The sequence below is a fragment of the Schistocerca gregaria genome, chromosome 1, assembly GCF_023897955.1.
Source record: "Schistocerca gregaria isolate iqSchGreg1 chromosome 1, iqSchGreg1.2, whole genome shotgun sequence".
NCBI lineage: Eukaryota > Metazoa > Arthropoda > Insecta > Orthoptera > Acrididae > Schistocerca > Schistocerca gregaria.
The window spans coordinates 1,109,747,991-1,109,764,679 of record NC_064920.1 but is presented as its reverse complement, the minus strand read 5'-3'; the positions used below and the strand labels follow the sequence as shown (position 1 = coordinate 1,109,764,679).

The following is a 16,689-nucleotide window of genomic DNA, read 5'->3' as shown; positions in this document are numbered from 1 at the left end:
AAACAAAGCAGCACCTCCCCATACAAAGACCTGTGCACATCCACAAAAGATAATACAGGGTGTTATTGAGTGGAACTGTGGACACCAGAAAATGGAGCTCCAAGTGGAGAAATCAGTATATTTCCAATATATTCTGTCTGGGAACACTTTCAATTATTTATTGCACAAGAACTAAACGTTGTACAGATGTCATACATATTGCATTTTGAAGAGACACACTGAAAGAGTTTTTTTACAAACATTAGATATGCAAACCCTGAGTGAGTGACCCAGACATCAATACAGTAATCGAATTCTTGCCATACCCGTCCCAGCATGGCACTGTCGACTTTGGCAGTCGCTTCCCATATTCTCTCCCAGAGCTCTGCTACACCATGTGGTAGAGATGGTACACACACCAGATCTTTAATGTGTCTCCACATAAAAAAGTCACACGGTATGAGATCTTGTGATTGTGAAGACCATTTCAGGGAACAGCTGTCCCCTTCTGTAGCACGGCTGATCCATCGATGTAGCAGCTCCGTGTTCAGGTACCCACGAACTTCACGATGAAACTGCGGTGGAGCCCCATCCTGCTGAAAGATGAACGGAGAGTCCGATTGCATTTGAGGCATCAGCGGTTGCTGCAACATGTCGTTAGGAATACCCAGTTACAGTGCTCTCGGTGAAGAAGAATGGCCCGTACAGTTTTCGATATTATAAAGCGCAAAAAACATTTACCTTTGGGGAATCACACTCAAATTCATTGCATTCGTGTGGATGCTTCGTACCCCAGTTTCGATGATTATGCCTGTTCACTTTCCCGTTTGTGTGAAAAGTGGCTTCGTCGCTAAAAATTAAGTGATCAACTATACCATAACCATTCTTACTCAGTTGTTGCAAATGTGAACAAAACTCAAAATGCTTGTCTCTGTCGTCATCGTTGATCTTCTGCACTAGCTCCAATTTGAATGTTTTCATAGACAGCTTCTGTCACAGGACTTTCTACACTGTCACTGGAGCCATTTCGAGTTCACGGGATGCACGACGCACAGGTTTCTTTGGACTCCTTACTGTATGAATGTCTCTCATACACACTTCCCATTCACTTCACTCACACTGGGAATTCGCTTCTCTTTGGCGGGCACAAGCAACCCGTCGTAAAGAATCGTAGAGTGAGACCAATAGATGAAGACAGCAAGCTGATCCAGAAGGATGTAGGTAGCAGTAGTTACTCGGAGATGAAGATGCTTACATAGAATAGAGTAGCATGGACAGCTGTATCAAACCAGTCTTCAGGCCACAACGACAACGTGACGTAGACTCAGGCAGTGAAAGTGATCACTGTTGGTCAGATGATTCACGATAAATTCTCGCCAGAGTCTAAAAGAAACTTGAAAGGCCCACCTAAGTCAAATTAGTTTGTGATGACACTGGTAAAACTAATAATAAATAAACATTACATTAGACCATTGGCGATTATTTCCAGAACTCAGTGACGTACTTGTTAAATATCGAATAAGGATGTAAGCTTTCATTGTACAGTTACATTTATTTCGAGCTACTGATAATCTTTGACTTTGCCTCCAAACTTAGCAAAAGCTATAAAAAAAAATTTAAAAAGTCTATAAGTTTTTCTGTGTATGAGTACATTCTTAGTTTTAAGCACATTAATTTTTTAAACTAATACTTACAACTATATGATGTATGTTGTCACTCTTGATAGCAAGAAAATTATTTCTGGCACAAAATACATGAAATAATCACTATGCTTAGAGGTTATCACATAATGTTATTTACAGATAATTATTCATTCATAATCATGTTTCTCTGATGTGCTAAGTTCAGTATATATGTTGACTGGCATCAGGAGGGGAAGTTTATTGGAATACAGGCTTCCAACTCTGTTCTTCACAAATTTCAGGGCATTAAAATAGTTGTAACTCTCTTTCGCAGTTGGCGCTATACCGCCACTCATGGGATGGGCTAGCTGCATGGACAGCCTAGGAGCAGGTGCTTGGATAATGGCAGGAATACTGTATGCATGGCAATTCCCACATTTCAACGCACTCTCATGGAACCTGCGGCCAGACTACTCTCGTGCTGGTTATCGAATGATGTCAGTAACTGATCCTGGTAAGTATAAGGGTTACATTGCCTTTCCCTCTAAACCCCCCCCCCCCCTCCTCTCTCTCTCTCTCTCTCTCTCTCTCTCTCTCTCTCTCTCGTTCTCTCTCTCTGCAGGTCCCACCACAGTACATCAGTAAGCATTTTAGTATACTGCAAAGTGTTGTGTAGCTTGTTTAAAATAAAATAGTGGTTGCCAGGAGGAAAGATGTGCTGCATACTACTAGTTCATGCATTTGACAGTTGCATTGCACTGCAGAGAAAAGAAAAATATCTAGTTGACATCAGTTTTTGTTGTTGGTAGGAGGGGTGGGCGATAGCAGAAGTGGATGGGTAGTGGCAGCAGTAGTCACAATGCATGAATAGGTAAGTGTTGTGACTTGCAACATAAAAATAGTACAACATGTTAGTCAGTCATTATATTTTACAGTCCAAGTTCTGTGCAGTGTCACAAGTGCAGTACACATTCCAAAGAACAAACCATAAGTATAATCGAGTATAACAGTAAATAGTTTCTTACATAGAGAAGTGATGTGCACAGTACTGTGAGCTAAGACAAAAGGGGCTGAGGGTGCTGTGTGTGTGTGTGTGTGTGTGTGTGTGTGTGTGTGTGTGTGTGTGTGTGTGTGTGTGGTGGGGGGGGATTGCTTCCCTCTGGCGACAGAGCAACAGAGACCTGTAGTTGTGGGTTCAGAGATAAGCAGATGGTAACTGTCCACCAGCATTGGCATAGTGGCATTGATGGTTGTCAGTGTCTGCCAAAGTGAGTGGGAGCCCCAGTATGTCATAATAATGTGTTTCAAAGCTGAATAACAGCCACATGATGAGTGTTTAGTCACATGCATTAAATGTTGAGAAGCAATAAATTAATGCAAGAAAATTTTATATGTGACCACTTTACAATTAACAGTTGCTAACAACTGTGCTAGATTCTGGATCACTTGCACTATTGAATATGTGAATGCCACTCTGATAAAGCTTGATTTGTAGTGCCCTCGTTGCTCATGCTACGTCTGCTGTTGTAAATTGTTCTCTTGTGCTTACAACGTAGTTGTAAGTTATTTGCGATAAACATTAGAATTATATTACAGTTTCAAAACTGTATTCTAATATTTCTGTGCCAGTTCATCTACAAGAAGAGGAGGCAACTCAGATTTACTGTAAACCAGTAGATCAAACAGTTAACCTTTTCTACATTTGTCTGTTACAGAAATACTATTTCACTTCATCCTCCCTTTAAATTCTTGTGTTTTTTTTGTCAGCAGCTACAGATCTCATCAAGAATTGTCGAATAAAATTAGTATGAAGCCTCACCAGCATTGTATTCCTTTTCCCATGGATACTGGCATGGTATTAGCTGCTATATCATCAGTTAAACAATGGAAAATTTGGGACGGAATAACAAAAAGTGGTGCACAGCAGACAGGCACTTTTAAGAGTTGACTAAGCTATTGGACAGTGTCCTTTGTCAGAGTCAGAAAAACACAAGCATTCATACACTTTCAAGTTCCATACCCATGGACACTGTTGTTTTCAGGCACTTAGACCAGACGTGAATTGGCCCATTATTACCTTTACTTACACATGGTGTGTTTAACCAAACATTGCGAAAGTATAAGTAAAATATTGATTTTAAAAAATTGACACCACAGTTCTAAAATGTCACCTGCCAGCTTTATTCCCCTTCTCCTTTTAATCTTTTTTTACTGGAACTCTGTCATGTACTACATTTTTCACTGATAATCTTCTGTCTTTCATAAATTTTGTCAACATAGACTATGTAGAGCAGCAACCTGATGCTATATTTAGGTTAAAATGAACAGTCAAGATAGCAATAATATTATTGTGGTCTCGACTGTTCATCATATCCACTTCTTCTAAAGAAAACTCCAGTTTGTCAACTGTTGGTCTATTTTTTCCTAAATAGTGTATGTGCATAAAAGTGTCACTGAATTGCATTTTTCTGCAAAAGTTAACATTTTTGGTGCACTTTTCCTTATGTCTCTGCTTCGAGGTGTTCCAAATTTATTTTAATCAAAAGTTTACTTTATTCCATTCTTACCAGCCGGTACAGAACCATTCTGAATTATTTCATATTGAAAAACAGTCTGGGTTGAAGTTATTTAACCTCAATAATGTGTTTCACCCTTTTGGAGCATCATCAGATTGTCTACACAAAAAGAAAAAATCCATTAAAGACAAGTAGAAGGATGGCATGGTCCTATCTTGTACAGCTATATGAATAAATAAACTAAAACATATATTAAAACTTATGCAAAAGTAACTTGATGTAAAACACATCCATAATGGAATCATAAGTGCTTTCTAGTCAATCATAGTCACATTTGTATGAACGCTAAGCAGACGTATTGTGCCATGAACAGCAGATACTGCATTTATACTTATGGAAGTGTGGTCGTATGCTGTGCTGCTATGGCAGTATCTCCTGGTGTGCTTAAAGTAATATACAGTTTTTCGATGCTTTCCCGTCTCCTTCATACACATAGTGCCTTATTGTCATAGTTCCTTTTTTTTTTTAAATGAGGTCCACCTCTCGTTCTGTGTGGCTCTATGACAGATGGGGTTTATATCCAGTTACTTTTACATAGTTTTAGTATATGTTTTAGTTTATTTATTCGCGTAGTCGTACGAGATAAGACCATGCCCCCTCCCTCTCATTTGATTTGAATGGGTTGTTTCCTTGTTTTTTTAGACATTCTGGTGATGCCCCAAAAGAGTGAAATGTGTTATTGGGGTTAGATAACTATGCAACCCAGACTGTTTTTCAGTTTGAAATTTATTATATTGTTTCATATTTCTTCTGACCTTTCTTACAACAGCAGTTTTGTGAAGTATTAACTATCTGCAGTTTTGTATATCACTGTTCTGGAGCAGCAAGGGTCCTCCATTTTTCTCCCTCATTTAGAGTATTCCCAGAAAGCATTGCAAAATACTAAAGTTTGGGCTTTCTCCTACTTTCTTACAGCATTATAGATGTAGAACAGATATTCACAGAAATCTCAAATGGCCGGATTATCAGCACAGCCCAATGGTACAACAGCTATATGAAAAATGTGGTCATTAGACATAGGAGACATAGGCAATTTTTTTTTTCTTCTTGGTATGCAACATCACAGTTTTTTTGGCTCAAAGTTTGAGATAGAGGAATCGCATTTGGAAGGTGCAGAGTTCAGATCTCCTTCCAACCATTGTTATTTAGATTTTCTGTGGCTTTCCTAAATTGATTAAAGTGATTTCCAGAGTAATTTCTTTAAAAACAACATAGTCAGTTTCCTCCCTCACGCATGCTCTGTATGTTAAGGCATTGTCACCAACTTTTAAACCCTAACACTCGTTTCTTGCTTGTTATACAAACATTTTAAACCATTGAATAGTCATGTTCTCCTAAAGATCAAATACATACTCATGAATTTGTACAGGTACATGGTACTAGACTGAAGCAACCGAAGCGTGTGCGTATGTATACCCTGAAGAACAAGAGTACAGAAGCTAAGCTATCATGTTCTAGGTCTTCCTCAGTTTATACCTACCACTCGGTGTTGCTGTTCATGATGATTGGTCTAGTAATGATACAGTGGCCCGACTTACCTCAGAAAGCTAGATATACATTACAAAATTCATTACAATTGATTCCTGAGTCAGTTTTTGGAATCTGCATATTTCATTAAAGGTGTGTACAGTTTCTTGCATTTTCTTACGAAGCCATTGTGCTGTGATATTATTGCATGCATGAGGAAAATTCTTCAGATGTCTTTTATAGCAACAGTGTTGTATGTCTTCTTTCTTGGTCTTGCCACCTAGATTTTGAGATAATGAACTTTTTATCTCAGCTTTGCTTAATGAGAAGGGTCAAACTTTGTTTTCTTTTGCAACTGTATTTTTGATGTACATGCAGCAGTGGTACATTACAGCTAATAAGTTTTTTTACATCTGTGATAGATTCTCTTCTACATGTTATTGATCAAAATCAAATCACATAGTATAAAGTTCTTAATACTTCATATGATACCATATGTTTTAATGTGCAGCAAGTTACAATGTAATCTAATTCTAAATATTCCATGATACAGAACATTTATGAGCTAAGCTCTTGTAACAGTTTTCAGATTTAGTAAAAGTAAAGTTTAAAACATTATCATCATATTTACCCCATCATAAGATGAGGATTTTCCCAGATTCATCATTAGAAAAACACGGAGTTGTTTTACATTCACAGATTATGCAGTTACTGCTGAGGTCAATATTTTTACATTGTTTAATAGATTAATGTAGGGATCATCTTACATTTACAGATAAAACTTTGGATACTGAGGTTTCATACAAATTTATTATGAACAATCCCAATGCGTAGGGCATAACGAACAATGCTTGTGTTCAAATAGCCTTGAAATTTCCTGATGCATCAGTGCTAGCACGAGGGATACACAAGAAACTTATGTATTACAACTCTAACAATCTGTCTGCCCCTGGTAGTTGAATGGTCAGCGCGACAGACTGTCAATCCTAAGGGCCCGGGTTCGATTCCCGGCTGGGTCGGAGATTTTCTCCGCTCAGGGACTGAGTGTTGTGTTGTGCTAATCATTATCATTTCATTCCCATCGGTGCGCAAGTTGCCGAAGGGTGTCAAATCGAAAGACTTGCACCAGGCGAGCGGTCTACCTGACGGGAGGCCCTCGTCGCACGACATTATTATTATTATTATTATTATTATTATTATTATTATTATTATTATTATTTCTCTAACAATCTAATGTTCTGCTTAAAAATTGACAGTTTTGTGGAACAGCGGAGGAAGTAATGTTAAACTCTATCATCTTACAAACTTTTGTTGTATTTGAATACATTGGTAATAAAAGTTTTCATACGTATGGATACGATAGACACGTATTTATGCAGTTTTTCAAGTAAAGGTAACATTCAGATGCAAAAATCTTCTCCTTCAAAAACCATTACTTGATGCTGAACCCAAATCTGTATTTTATTTGTCTATGAGAACCTGTAATGATTAGTCCCTTGGGTTGCAAATGAGAAATTCCGTCATCACATTAAACTGACTGCAGTTGTAACCGCAAGAATAAATTACAGCGGAAAGACCTGTTTTGGAGATAATGTCAACAGACGTTACTACATCACAGGTTTCAGAACTGGATTGAATCGTGATTTTGATCTTTTATTTATTAGTTGCTGTTGTTACATATGATGATGTGCACCCTGGAAGATATTGCCATCCAAATTTCACTTTTGCTCAGAATAGCCCTACAGACCATAGGGTGTGATACAGAGAAACAAGCTTGGCTGTAGGCGAGCAGAAATTATGTCATGTTTCCAACCATGGGAAAGTAAACAGCATACTTTGGCTTTTTTATCAACATCTACCACATTTAAACTGCAGTTTGCCTGAATCCATTTGCATTTGTAATCAAACTGACTTTAAAATTGGACAAATACTCAACAATAGCATACATTTCCGTGGGAGACACTAAAAATCTAGATTGGGGCCATTGGTGTATTTACATGTTTCATTCAGCAGTATTCTTGCCACTCACCATGAGGTATGACAGGAACAATTGGGAGTGTATTAGCTGCAGTTTTACATAGCAAGCGAGATAGTGGCATGTAGATTTTAAGTTTGGAACAAGAGCAGGATGTATACGACCCGGGAGATCCGGGAATTTTTTCATCCGGGAAGAACCCAGGAATTGTTTACAGTCCCGAGAATTTTTCATTGTTTTAGTTTTCAGTTAAATTTTTGTCATTGTGAGTAGTAAGAACGAATACTCTAATAAAGGATATTACTGTACCCTGCTACTGCAGAATAAAAAAAAAAAATTAAAAAAAACTTAAGAACTTAAAGTTGCAAAGGAAATGGGCTGTATACAACAACAAAACACAGTGCTCATACAAGCGTTTGCCAACAGTAAAAATGTGTCAAAGGCTTTTGGAAGACTATGCAGTGCTTCATAACAACAATTTGCCTCCGATGAGCGTGACATGACAACTATTTAAATTAGATTCCTCTGAGCAGTTGCTGGTGGGCTCTTGTGCATGAGTAGTTGAGTTGCATATGAGTAGTACCTTCTCCCGCTTCTTGTTACAGAAGTGTGGCTTGGCGCGCCACTACCTAATATTGCCCCGGTTAGGACATATAAATCCAGACCTGATGCACAGAGCAGTATGAGTCGTGGTGAGGAGGTGGGACGTCTTCACATGACCAGTGTCTACGTTTAGTGATTTTGTTGTTTCGTGTTCGTTCATTGCTCTCACGTTAAATGATGAAACGGATTTTTGTGTCTGGGCAATATCAAATGAATTAAAATACGTTCGCATAATTACGGAAGGCTAAAATATGTCATTAGTTTCAGATTTTATTTCCACCTTTCTGACAGTCAAGCATTAATCGCTTTGCAGAACAATGGAGTTATCTTTGTCGGTTTGCTAAAGAGATTCGGTTTTTATTAATCTTTTCTGCTGAGGCAATCAGTTTATTTCAAATGAACTGATTGATTTCACACTGTTGGCTGGTTTCAACTGTTCGCTGATTTCAAGTGCACATATGACGTTATGTTCATAATAAAGAACCAAATATGAGATCATACAATACTGGTACTCCAAGAAAATTTACATCCGAACCTGGACATATGAATGTGCACTTTAAGCCAAATTATGCATTTTAGTATGGTTCAGGAATGAAACTTCCTGGCAGATTAAAACTTTGTGCCCAACCGAGACTCGAACTCGGGACCTTTGCCCTTCGCGGGTAAGTGCTCCACCACTGAACTACCGAAGCACGACTCACGCCCGGTACTCACAGCTTTACTTCTGCCAGTACCTCGTCTCCTACCTTCCAAACATTACAGAAGCTCTCCTGCGAACCAGGAGAGCTTCTGTAATGTTTGGAAGGTAGGAGACGAGGTACTGGCAGAAGTAAAGCTGTGAGTACCGGGCGTGAGTCGTGCTTCGGTAGTTCAGTGGTAGAGCACTTACCCGCGAAGGGCAAAGGTCCCGAGTTCGAGTCTCGGTCGGGCACACAGTTTTAATCTGCCAGGAAGTTTCATATCAGCACACACTCCGCTGCAGAGTGAAAATCTCATTATGGTTCAGGAAATTCCGATGCTTTTGAAGTATCCTTTGATGTCTTGTTTCTTTTATGACATAATGTAAGATCTTTTAATGTTTTACACGTATAAACATATGGGCTTCCTGCATCATCGCGCAGTGACGACTGTTATCTGGCGCTCTCTTGCATCTGCTGAAATGAACCTATTTCTAACAGGTAGAGGGAAAATATTGCGAACGGTGGATTGAAAAGCGTTACATACATTAAATATCAAAGCGTTTGACTCTCATTTAAAAATCAACTCTTTGAGGATGGCCATGTAGAAGAATTTAGAGCTCAGAAGGTAACTGGCACATTTGTGTGATTTATCTTGAAGTGTATCACGCGCAGAAAAGGTCAACATTATATGTGGGAGGTTAGCTTCTCTTCGAGCTTATTAATCTTGGAGACCAATATTATATGTGAATGCTATGTATATTCATTTAAACCATTAACTTTTCTTATTTGTGTGTTCATGCTATTTAAGAATGATCTTGCTATCAGCTGACTACTTCACGTGTCCTATGCTGTCATCAGCGGGCGAGATCAAGTGACATGAACTATGACTGGCTTACAAACTCACATCGCAATCTCGATTTCAATGCTTCGGAAAGTAAAATTTGGTATTTGGTGGAATTTGAATTTATACCTTCGTAATACGAAAATATGCAGCGTACATATTGTTGCACATCAAAGGTGTTTCAAAACGTCTGTTTTTCCCCCCTGAATTTTGTTTTCTTGAGTGGCGGGAAATACTACGTCGGTATATAAAACAATAAACATTCAAAGTCTTGATGAGTTTTACAGTGCCAAGAAATAGTGTATGGTCACTTAACACGGAAAAAGTATATTTTTGCCCGGGAGAAAGAAATTCTCAAGTCAGTTTAAAAGTGAAATTCACAGTGTTTTTTTGGGGGGTGGGGGGGGACAGCTGTTTTCTTTAGTCCCACTAGAATCACAACATATTCAGAAGAAACAGTCAAATATTTGTGACAGTGAAGATTCACAGCTGTCCTGTTACGGTGATGGTGATGGCGATGGTTGTGAAAAATAGTGATTCCACAGACAACAGAGGAAGTGAACAAAAAATGGCAGTGAAGATAAAAATTAATGTAAACTGTTTCTTTTTATTTATTTTATTTCTCCTTGTATTATCGAAAGGTAGATAGTCAATAAATGGCATAAGTTTGGAATAGGTGCTTGTTAATTGTTTATGCAGAAATAGTTGGAGATTTTGATTAGTCAGAACACATTAAAAAATTAATTTTCCTCAATGAGCCTCTTAAGAAAAGGTGGGGTGGAGGAGTCGTCTTATATTCGGGGTCATTTTATAATCAGGTGAATACGGTATTCGTTTTTCTTTTCTTGTATACTTGCTAGTGATTGACCTCCTAGTGTTCATCAAAAGGAATAATATAATGTTAGATATTAGTATTCAGCAGGCGTTGTATGATTAAACGATACACTATATTATCAATGCATTAAATTTTTAGCATACTTTCTGAAACACTGTGTATGTTGTTTAAAAATATTTCTCTATCAATTGTTTCAGATCTGTGCCGGAAGACGTCACTGCGGTACACAGGAGGCATATTGATCCTATCTTGCCTAGCACCAATAATGGATATTACCAACTGGTACTTTGCTCTTGAATCGATACCTCTGAATGGTTATTTCCTGTACTTAGGTAAGTGTTTTGATCTAAACGTGTTAAAGAAAAGACATTACATTTTTATATTCCTGAAGAATTTTTTCCATCAAGAGATCCTGACTCTGTAGAGGGAGTGCAAGCATTATATTATTGCATCCAGTAATGCAGTGGTACACAAGTCAAAATTAGCCAATTCAAATCCTGGCAGTGTATGGAATTTTCATCCCCAAAATATTATTAGCCAGGGAAGTACCAGGTAATCTCCGATCATTGTTTTGGTTACCATTGCTCTGCATTAAATTGTAGATGAAGGCATAAATGGATTTTACATTTCCTCAGTCGAAATTTTGGCCATCTCCTTACAACTGTTGGCACCAGCCTCTTTTTGAGCTTCAGTCATATTGTGCAAAACCTAATACTTTATATAGAAATGTTCATGTAAAATAAAATGTAATGCAGTCTTTGGTATATCTAAGCATGTCCCTGTCTTGCAATAAGTTACATACCAATCCACTTCAGACGTGTTGCCTACAGCAGCAATGTTCTTTGAAAACGACTACAAATTGTGGACAATCCTTGTGAAATTAACGGCTGACAGGAGATGAGCCTAGGTGATGTACTGCACACCAATTATAAAGATGACTATTATGTAAAGCTGAATTAAGCATTTCAAGGCATTGTTGTTTAGTTAAGCTTTTACAAAAATTGGAAAAAAATTTCCTACAGCAGCCATAGTTTAATAAAATTGTTTCCTTAAGAAACGAGCAAAGAAAAGCATGCACATGTGGCAGATTAATGTGTGGTTACATAATGGACACCTGTAAAAGCACTGCAAACTTCATTAGCTTTTTTGATATCACTTTTTTCCAGTTTAAGTGCACATTGACTCTGTTTCACATAATAATTTTCTCTTCTTCTTAATCAAATTACTCATGTACGTAATTGAGTTTTCTTTTGTCTTACATCCACTGCTTCCTGCATCAACTACCATAGGAAATGTGCATCCCCTAATGCTGATTTATTGTGTAAAATATACAGTGCTTTTGCGTTGGGGATGCACATGGCTTCACAGAAAGGGAGGTAATGGCTAAATAGACTGCACACAGAAATTATTGGAGAAATACATGTAGGAAAATAGGACCCAACATCTCTTGTAAAAAAGAGCAGGCACATAGAATACTGATGTAATAAAGAAAAGCATCTTGAAATGAAATTACAAGGATGAATGAGAGTAGAATAACAAAGTAAGTTTTCTTATCCTCTTCATCTTGTATATTTTGTTTTCTGATCATAGCCAGATTTTTCTGAAGGACTATATGTTTTGAGATTTGACTGTCTAGTTTGTCTATCTGTTCAGGCAGCTAATAAGCAGACACTCCTCCTGCAGCAATAATTTAGGTGATCTGTTACCAGTTATCCAAGCTATTGTTTGTGTAAGTGTGTATTTTCTGTATTTGGAAAAATATGATTTGTCTGATTATAAATAATTGTTTCTTACTTATTTAGCTTGGAAGTTCTACAAGGAATCAGACACCAAAACATCACGCAAGCTGTTTCGATTTTCCCTCATTCATCTTCCTGCACTTATGTTGCTAATGCTAATCAACAAGAAAACTTGGGCGACTAGTGAAAGTAAAAGTGATGAACTTGCGGAAACACCGCTGGTGGAAGTAACAAATGAAGAGAGGACTAACACGTGACAGTGATGCGCTGTAGTTGTAGAGGTATAGTTTATACTCGCATGTTGAAGCGAGTCTTGTTGTTAATGCTTCATTGGTATTGAATGGAAGACTGTTTTAACCCAAGGTTATTTCATCTTCCATTGTTGAAAATGTGACAAATTATCAGATATCTGAAATTATATTTTATCTGTACTTAATGTGCAAGCACATACACTGCTCCTGTCTGGAGCACGAGTCATTTGTACAGTTCGTTTTTTAGCCAGTGTTTTATTTATTTCAGTAAATATTTTTCAAAAATAAAAATTATATCAAAATATATATTTCTCTTATCCCTCTTTATTTCTCATTGTGTATACATATATGTGGCTTTTACCAGTTGCACCAGTGAGAGGACATTGTAAGTATCAATAGTCAGTTTTAGTTATGTGACAGACATTTTATTTATTGATAGTTGTTTACATCTGGCCTGCTACCTAGAAAATTGGAGGGCAACAATGAAACTTCGTTTAAAAATTTCATGTTAATGAGTGTAGGAGGTTTTAGGAACCAGCTGCATAAAATCATACCAGTGATAGGAAAATAAGATGCCAGTTATTGTAAGGAAATATCGGCTGACATAAGTTTGCTAATGATTCTGAGATATTTAGCTGCAAGTGATAGCTCTCCTTCATTGATGTACGTGTTTTGGACTACACGATGAAATATTTCAAGAGTTACTGGTATCCCCAAGTATGCAGAGCTATAGTACATGTTCTGAATGAGTTTGTGCAAGTAAGTAGGAAAATAGTGCCATGAGTTGCTCATATGTAGTACACTTTTGATATCAAAATGCATTATTTTAATAGTTTCTAATTTTGTAATATTATTCTAATTAAACTGTAGCATATTTGAATTTACTGAGTTCATGATGTGAAATAGTACCAGAATGATGGAATTGCCAAGACTCCATCAAACAGCCCAGACCCAATGTTAAATCTTAATTGCCCAGCAGTATTGCTATCTCAAAAATGACCCTTGCATGGAATCGTAAGGTAGGGAGTTGCTATAAAATCCTACTGAATGACTAGTTTTATTCAGTCAACGAATAATAATAATATTTATTATATTACTTCAAATTAAATACTAATAAAATTAAATCGGTGTTTCATTACAGTAAAAGCAATGTCATAGCATAAGTCATGAATATTAGAAAAAAATCATTGCAATAAAGGTATGGAGCAATTTGGGGAGGGGGAGGGAACATTGCCGTATCCTAGCTGCACATTCAGTGACTAATGTCAATACAACCCACCAGATGTTTTAGTTACTCCAGTGATTGAATAATAAATGAAAACAATACTGTTACTGGAAATTTAATTAACAGTACTGTGGCAAATGTATGTCCTTCTGCAAACATCAGTGTCCACCTATTACTGGTGCAGATGCATACCCTCACCAGTATGCTGTGGCGGTAAGTCAGCCATGCATGGTCACATATGAAGAACCAGAATCTCATCCTTCACAACTCAAGAGTTGTCCACGTCTAAAACCAGCGATCTTTCACATCCAAACCAAGAGTGACAGTTTTCATGTGTCCCTTCTCCTGACTGCTGGTGTCTTGAAAACTGCCATGTTTAATAAATTCCCACCACAGGATGTCTCCAGACATTGGCCAATCAGAGCACATCTTCCTCGCCAGTTTTCTCTAGAAATTTCTGTCTGACATAGATAGGTGACAGGTAAATCTGAGCATTTTTACATTCATCTGAATTTCCAAAAGCCTGATCAACATAACAGGAACTCCATGAGGCTTCTCTTCCCACCCCTTGTGCCCAAACGTTCCAAGACTGGTGATTTCTTCCCATAAATCGTTACATGGCAGACAACACTTGAGGCTAATGCTGTCAACCTCCTACAGAGCCAAACCAAATACCACAAACCCCGTCTTAGCTTGATTGGGAGGGGAGTTCTGTGAGCCATGTCTGGTGACTCCTTGACACATGTAAGCCGAAGCCTCTGAATGATGTGTGGTCTCTCCTGTCACTCTGAGTTCTGTGTGGAAGCAGTTCTCACATATTCTTAGAATGGAACCACAAGCCTCAACTGACAACCACTGCAATTTCATAAAACACCCTATCCAGCATTAAATAATGTCATGAGACTTTTAGTCTGGAAGTAATGTTTCACTATAGTTTGTCCCCTATGCGTCAAAGGCCATAGTTTATTTACAACTTGCTCACAATATGTTAACATTTATTCCTTGTGGCTGGTGCTTTTAAGGTAGCATATGGTTCTTCCTCAGGTTCTGATGAAGATGTAGAAAATATATTCCTCCTTTTTCTCTGAGTTGCACAATGGCTGGAAGGTGCAAATGATGTTGACAGCATTTCATTGTTGTGCAAGGTGCTCAGAGACCCTGAAGAAATTGAAATTGCATTTTCACCCAGTAAAACCAAATATCTAACCAAGTAAATTAATTTCTTATTTGTTTGTTGCGGGTACATTATCTCTTGAATAAACCTTGGTGACTGGCTTTCAGCATAACTCATCTGCAGACCACACATATCGTTACAGCATTCACTTAGAAAGATTTTATGCACCAGTATGTATTGAAAGATCTGTATTCCTCACTTTCTAATTGTCGGTACCGGTTTGAATTACCGTGATCTACGGTGTAACATCTGCGTGTGCTTGTAGGCTAAGCAAGAGAAGTAGGCTTGTCTCACCTTGATGGAATAATTTATTTACGAAACCCTGCGGTCGGAACAAACAATATTACACTGCAAACGATAACTCGTGCAAAGGCGTGAGAAAAGTGCAGTACAGTAAATTATTCCCTACCGAACACACTTCTATTCACGCTTTCACCACAGAGTAGAATGTGGAAATAAAAATCAACAATCAAAGAATAAAACACAGAACAAATGTTGCTTGTGTATAGCATCTCTGGCATCCAGCAGGAAAGTTTTGTAGCACTGTACTTTCAAACACCCGAGCAAGTAATGGCGCTGGACGATGACAGAGGACGCCACACTAATCAATACAGTACCAATTTGGTTCATTCTGGTTTAAGATAGTTCTAATTGCGATTTGTGTGTCTTCTTAAGGTCAACCGTTTGTCACCTGAAGATGTGGCTTTAATGTCATGAAACTAGTTGTTTTAAGTAAATCATTTTGATGCAGCTGCTCATCAGCTGAAACAATTAAAAATGTTTCATTATTCTTTTCTTCATGATACTCGGACATTTTCTTTGAGGTGACAGTTTACAGCTGGAAATAAAGCCATGGGAGGTACCAGCATGCAAAAGGATAATTCTACAACCTTTGCCAGTGGGGAAGTGCCATACCTTCTCTTTGCTGTCACTCCAACCTCTCATAACAGTATGACCAGCATTCACCCAAGTTTCATCGATCCATGGGCGTGTCCATCTCCTTGAAATTAATGTCTTTTGCTTCACACAAAAATATGCAGTGCCATGTGGCTACCCCTGTGCATCCCAACATTTCACTGCTTGAAATATTTAAATATTTATGAATTTAAAGTGAAGGCTCTCTGTAACTAGTCACAATGATGATTTGCTGCAAGCAATGTCATTTGAAGCTTATCTAATTTCAGTCAATCTCTGTGGTGATGATAACTGTAAATGTGATGCTGAATTGCATCTTGTACGCAAGGATCCATACTTATTACGCAGTTCTGAATATTTCACTTCCTTCCTCCTTGCATTTTACTTTACCATAAAACATTTCAATGAATAAGTTTGATTTAAGGTCATGTACTCATTGTTGCAGAGGATCTGTCGCAGCCGTAGTCGTGGTTTCGTACACAGCTACTGTAAAATTTAACTATAAAGTTAAATGAATATTTAATCCAGTATAATGTTTCAGCAGAGTATTTATTACGACCTCAAAGAAAATCAAAGCATCTTGACAAAACTGAAATAAGTAGTAATATACTTACAATAATAAAATGAATCATACTCAACAAGCTACATGCTTTCTGTCCAAATACTCACAAAGTACTGACTCCCCATGCCAACATGGCTGACCCTATATATATCTTCTAAACAATCCCGAACCATCCTTGGCATTGTTATAAAGGTTTTTTTTTAATAAAATTACAATTAAAACTGTTATCTAAATATTAATGTCTA

General features: G+C 37.7%; 1 protein-coding gene across 2 annotated transcripts in view; it reads left to right on the top strand.

Annotated features, from left to right (window-relative positions):
• LOC126283383 (protoheme IX farnesyltransferase, mitochondrial-like) overlaps positions 1-12,874 on the top strand; it is a 255,557-nt gene extending 242,683 nt beyond the window's left edge. For both annotated transcript variants that reach the window (XM_049982268.1, XM_049982269.1), the window contains exons 6-8: positions 1,936-2,115; positions 10,776-10,910; positions 12,381-12,874. In XM_049982268.1, coding sequence (XP_049838225.1) covers positions 1,936-2,115; positions 10,776-10,910; positions 12,381-12,574 — 509 coding nt within the window. In that variant the 3' untranslated portion in view covers positions 12,575-12,874. The remainder of the gene's footprint in view (positions 1-1,935; positions 2,116-10,775; positions 10,911-12,380) is intronic.
• Positions 12,875-16,689: the final 3,815 nt, after the last annotated feature.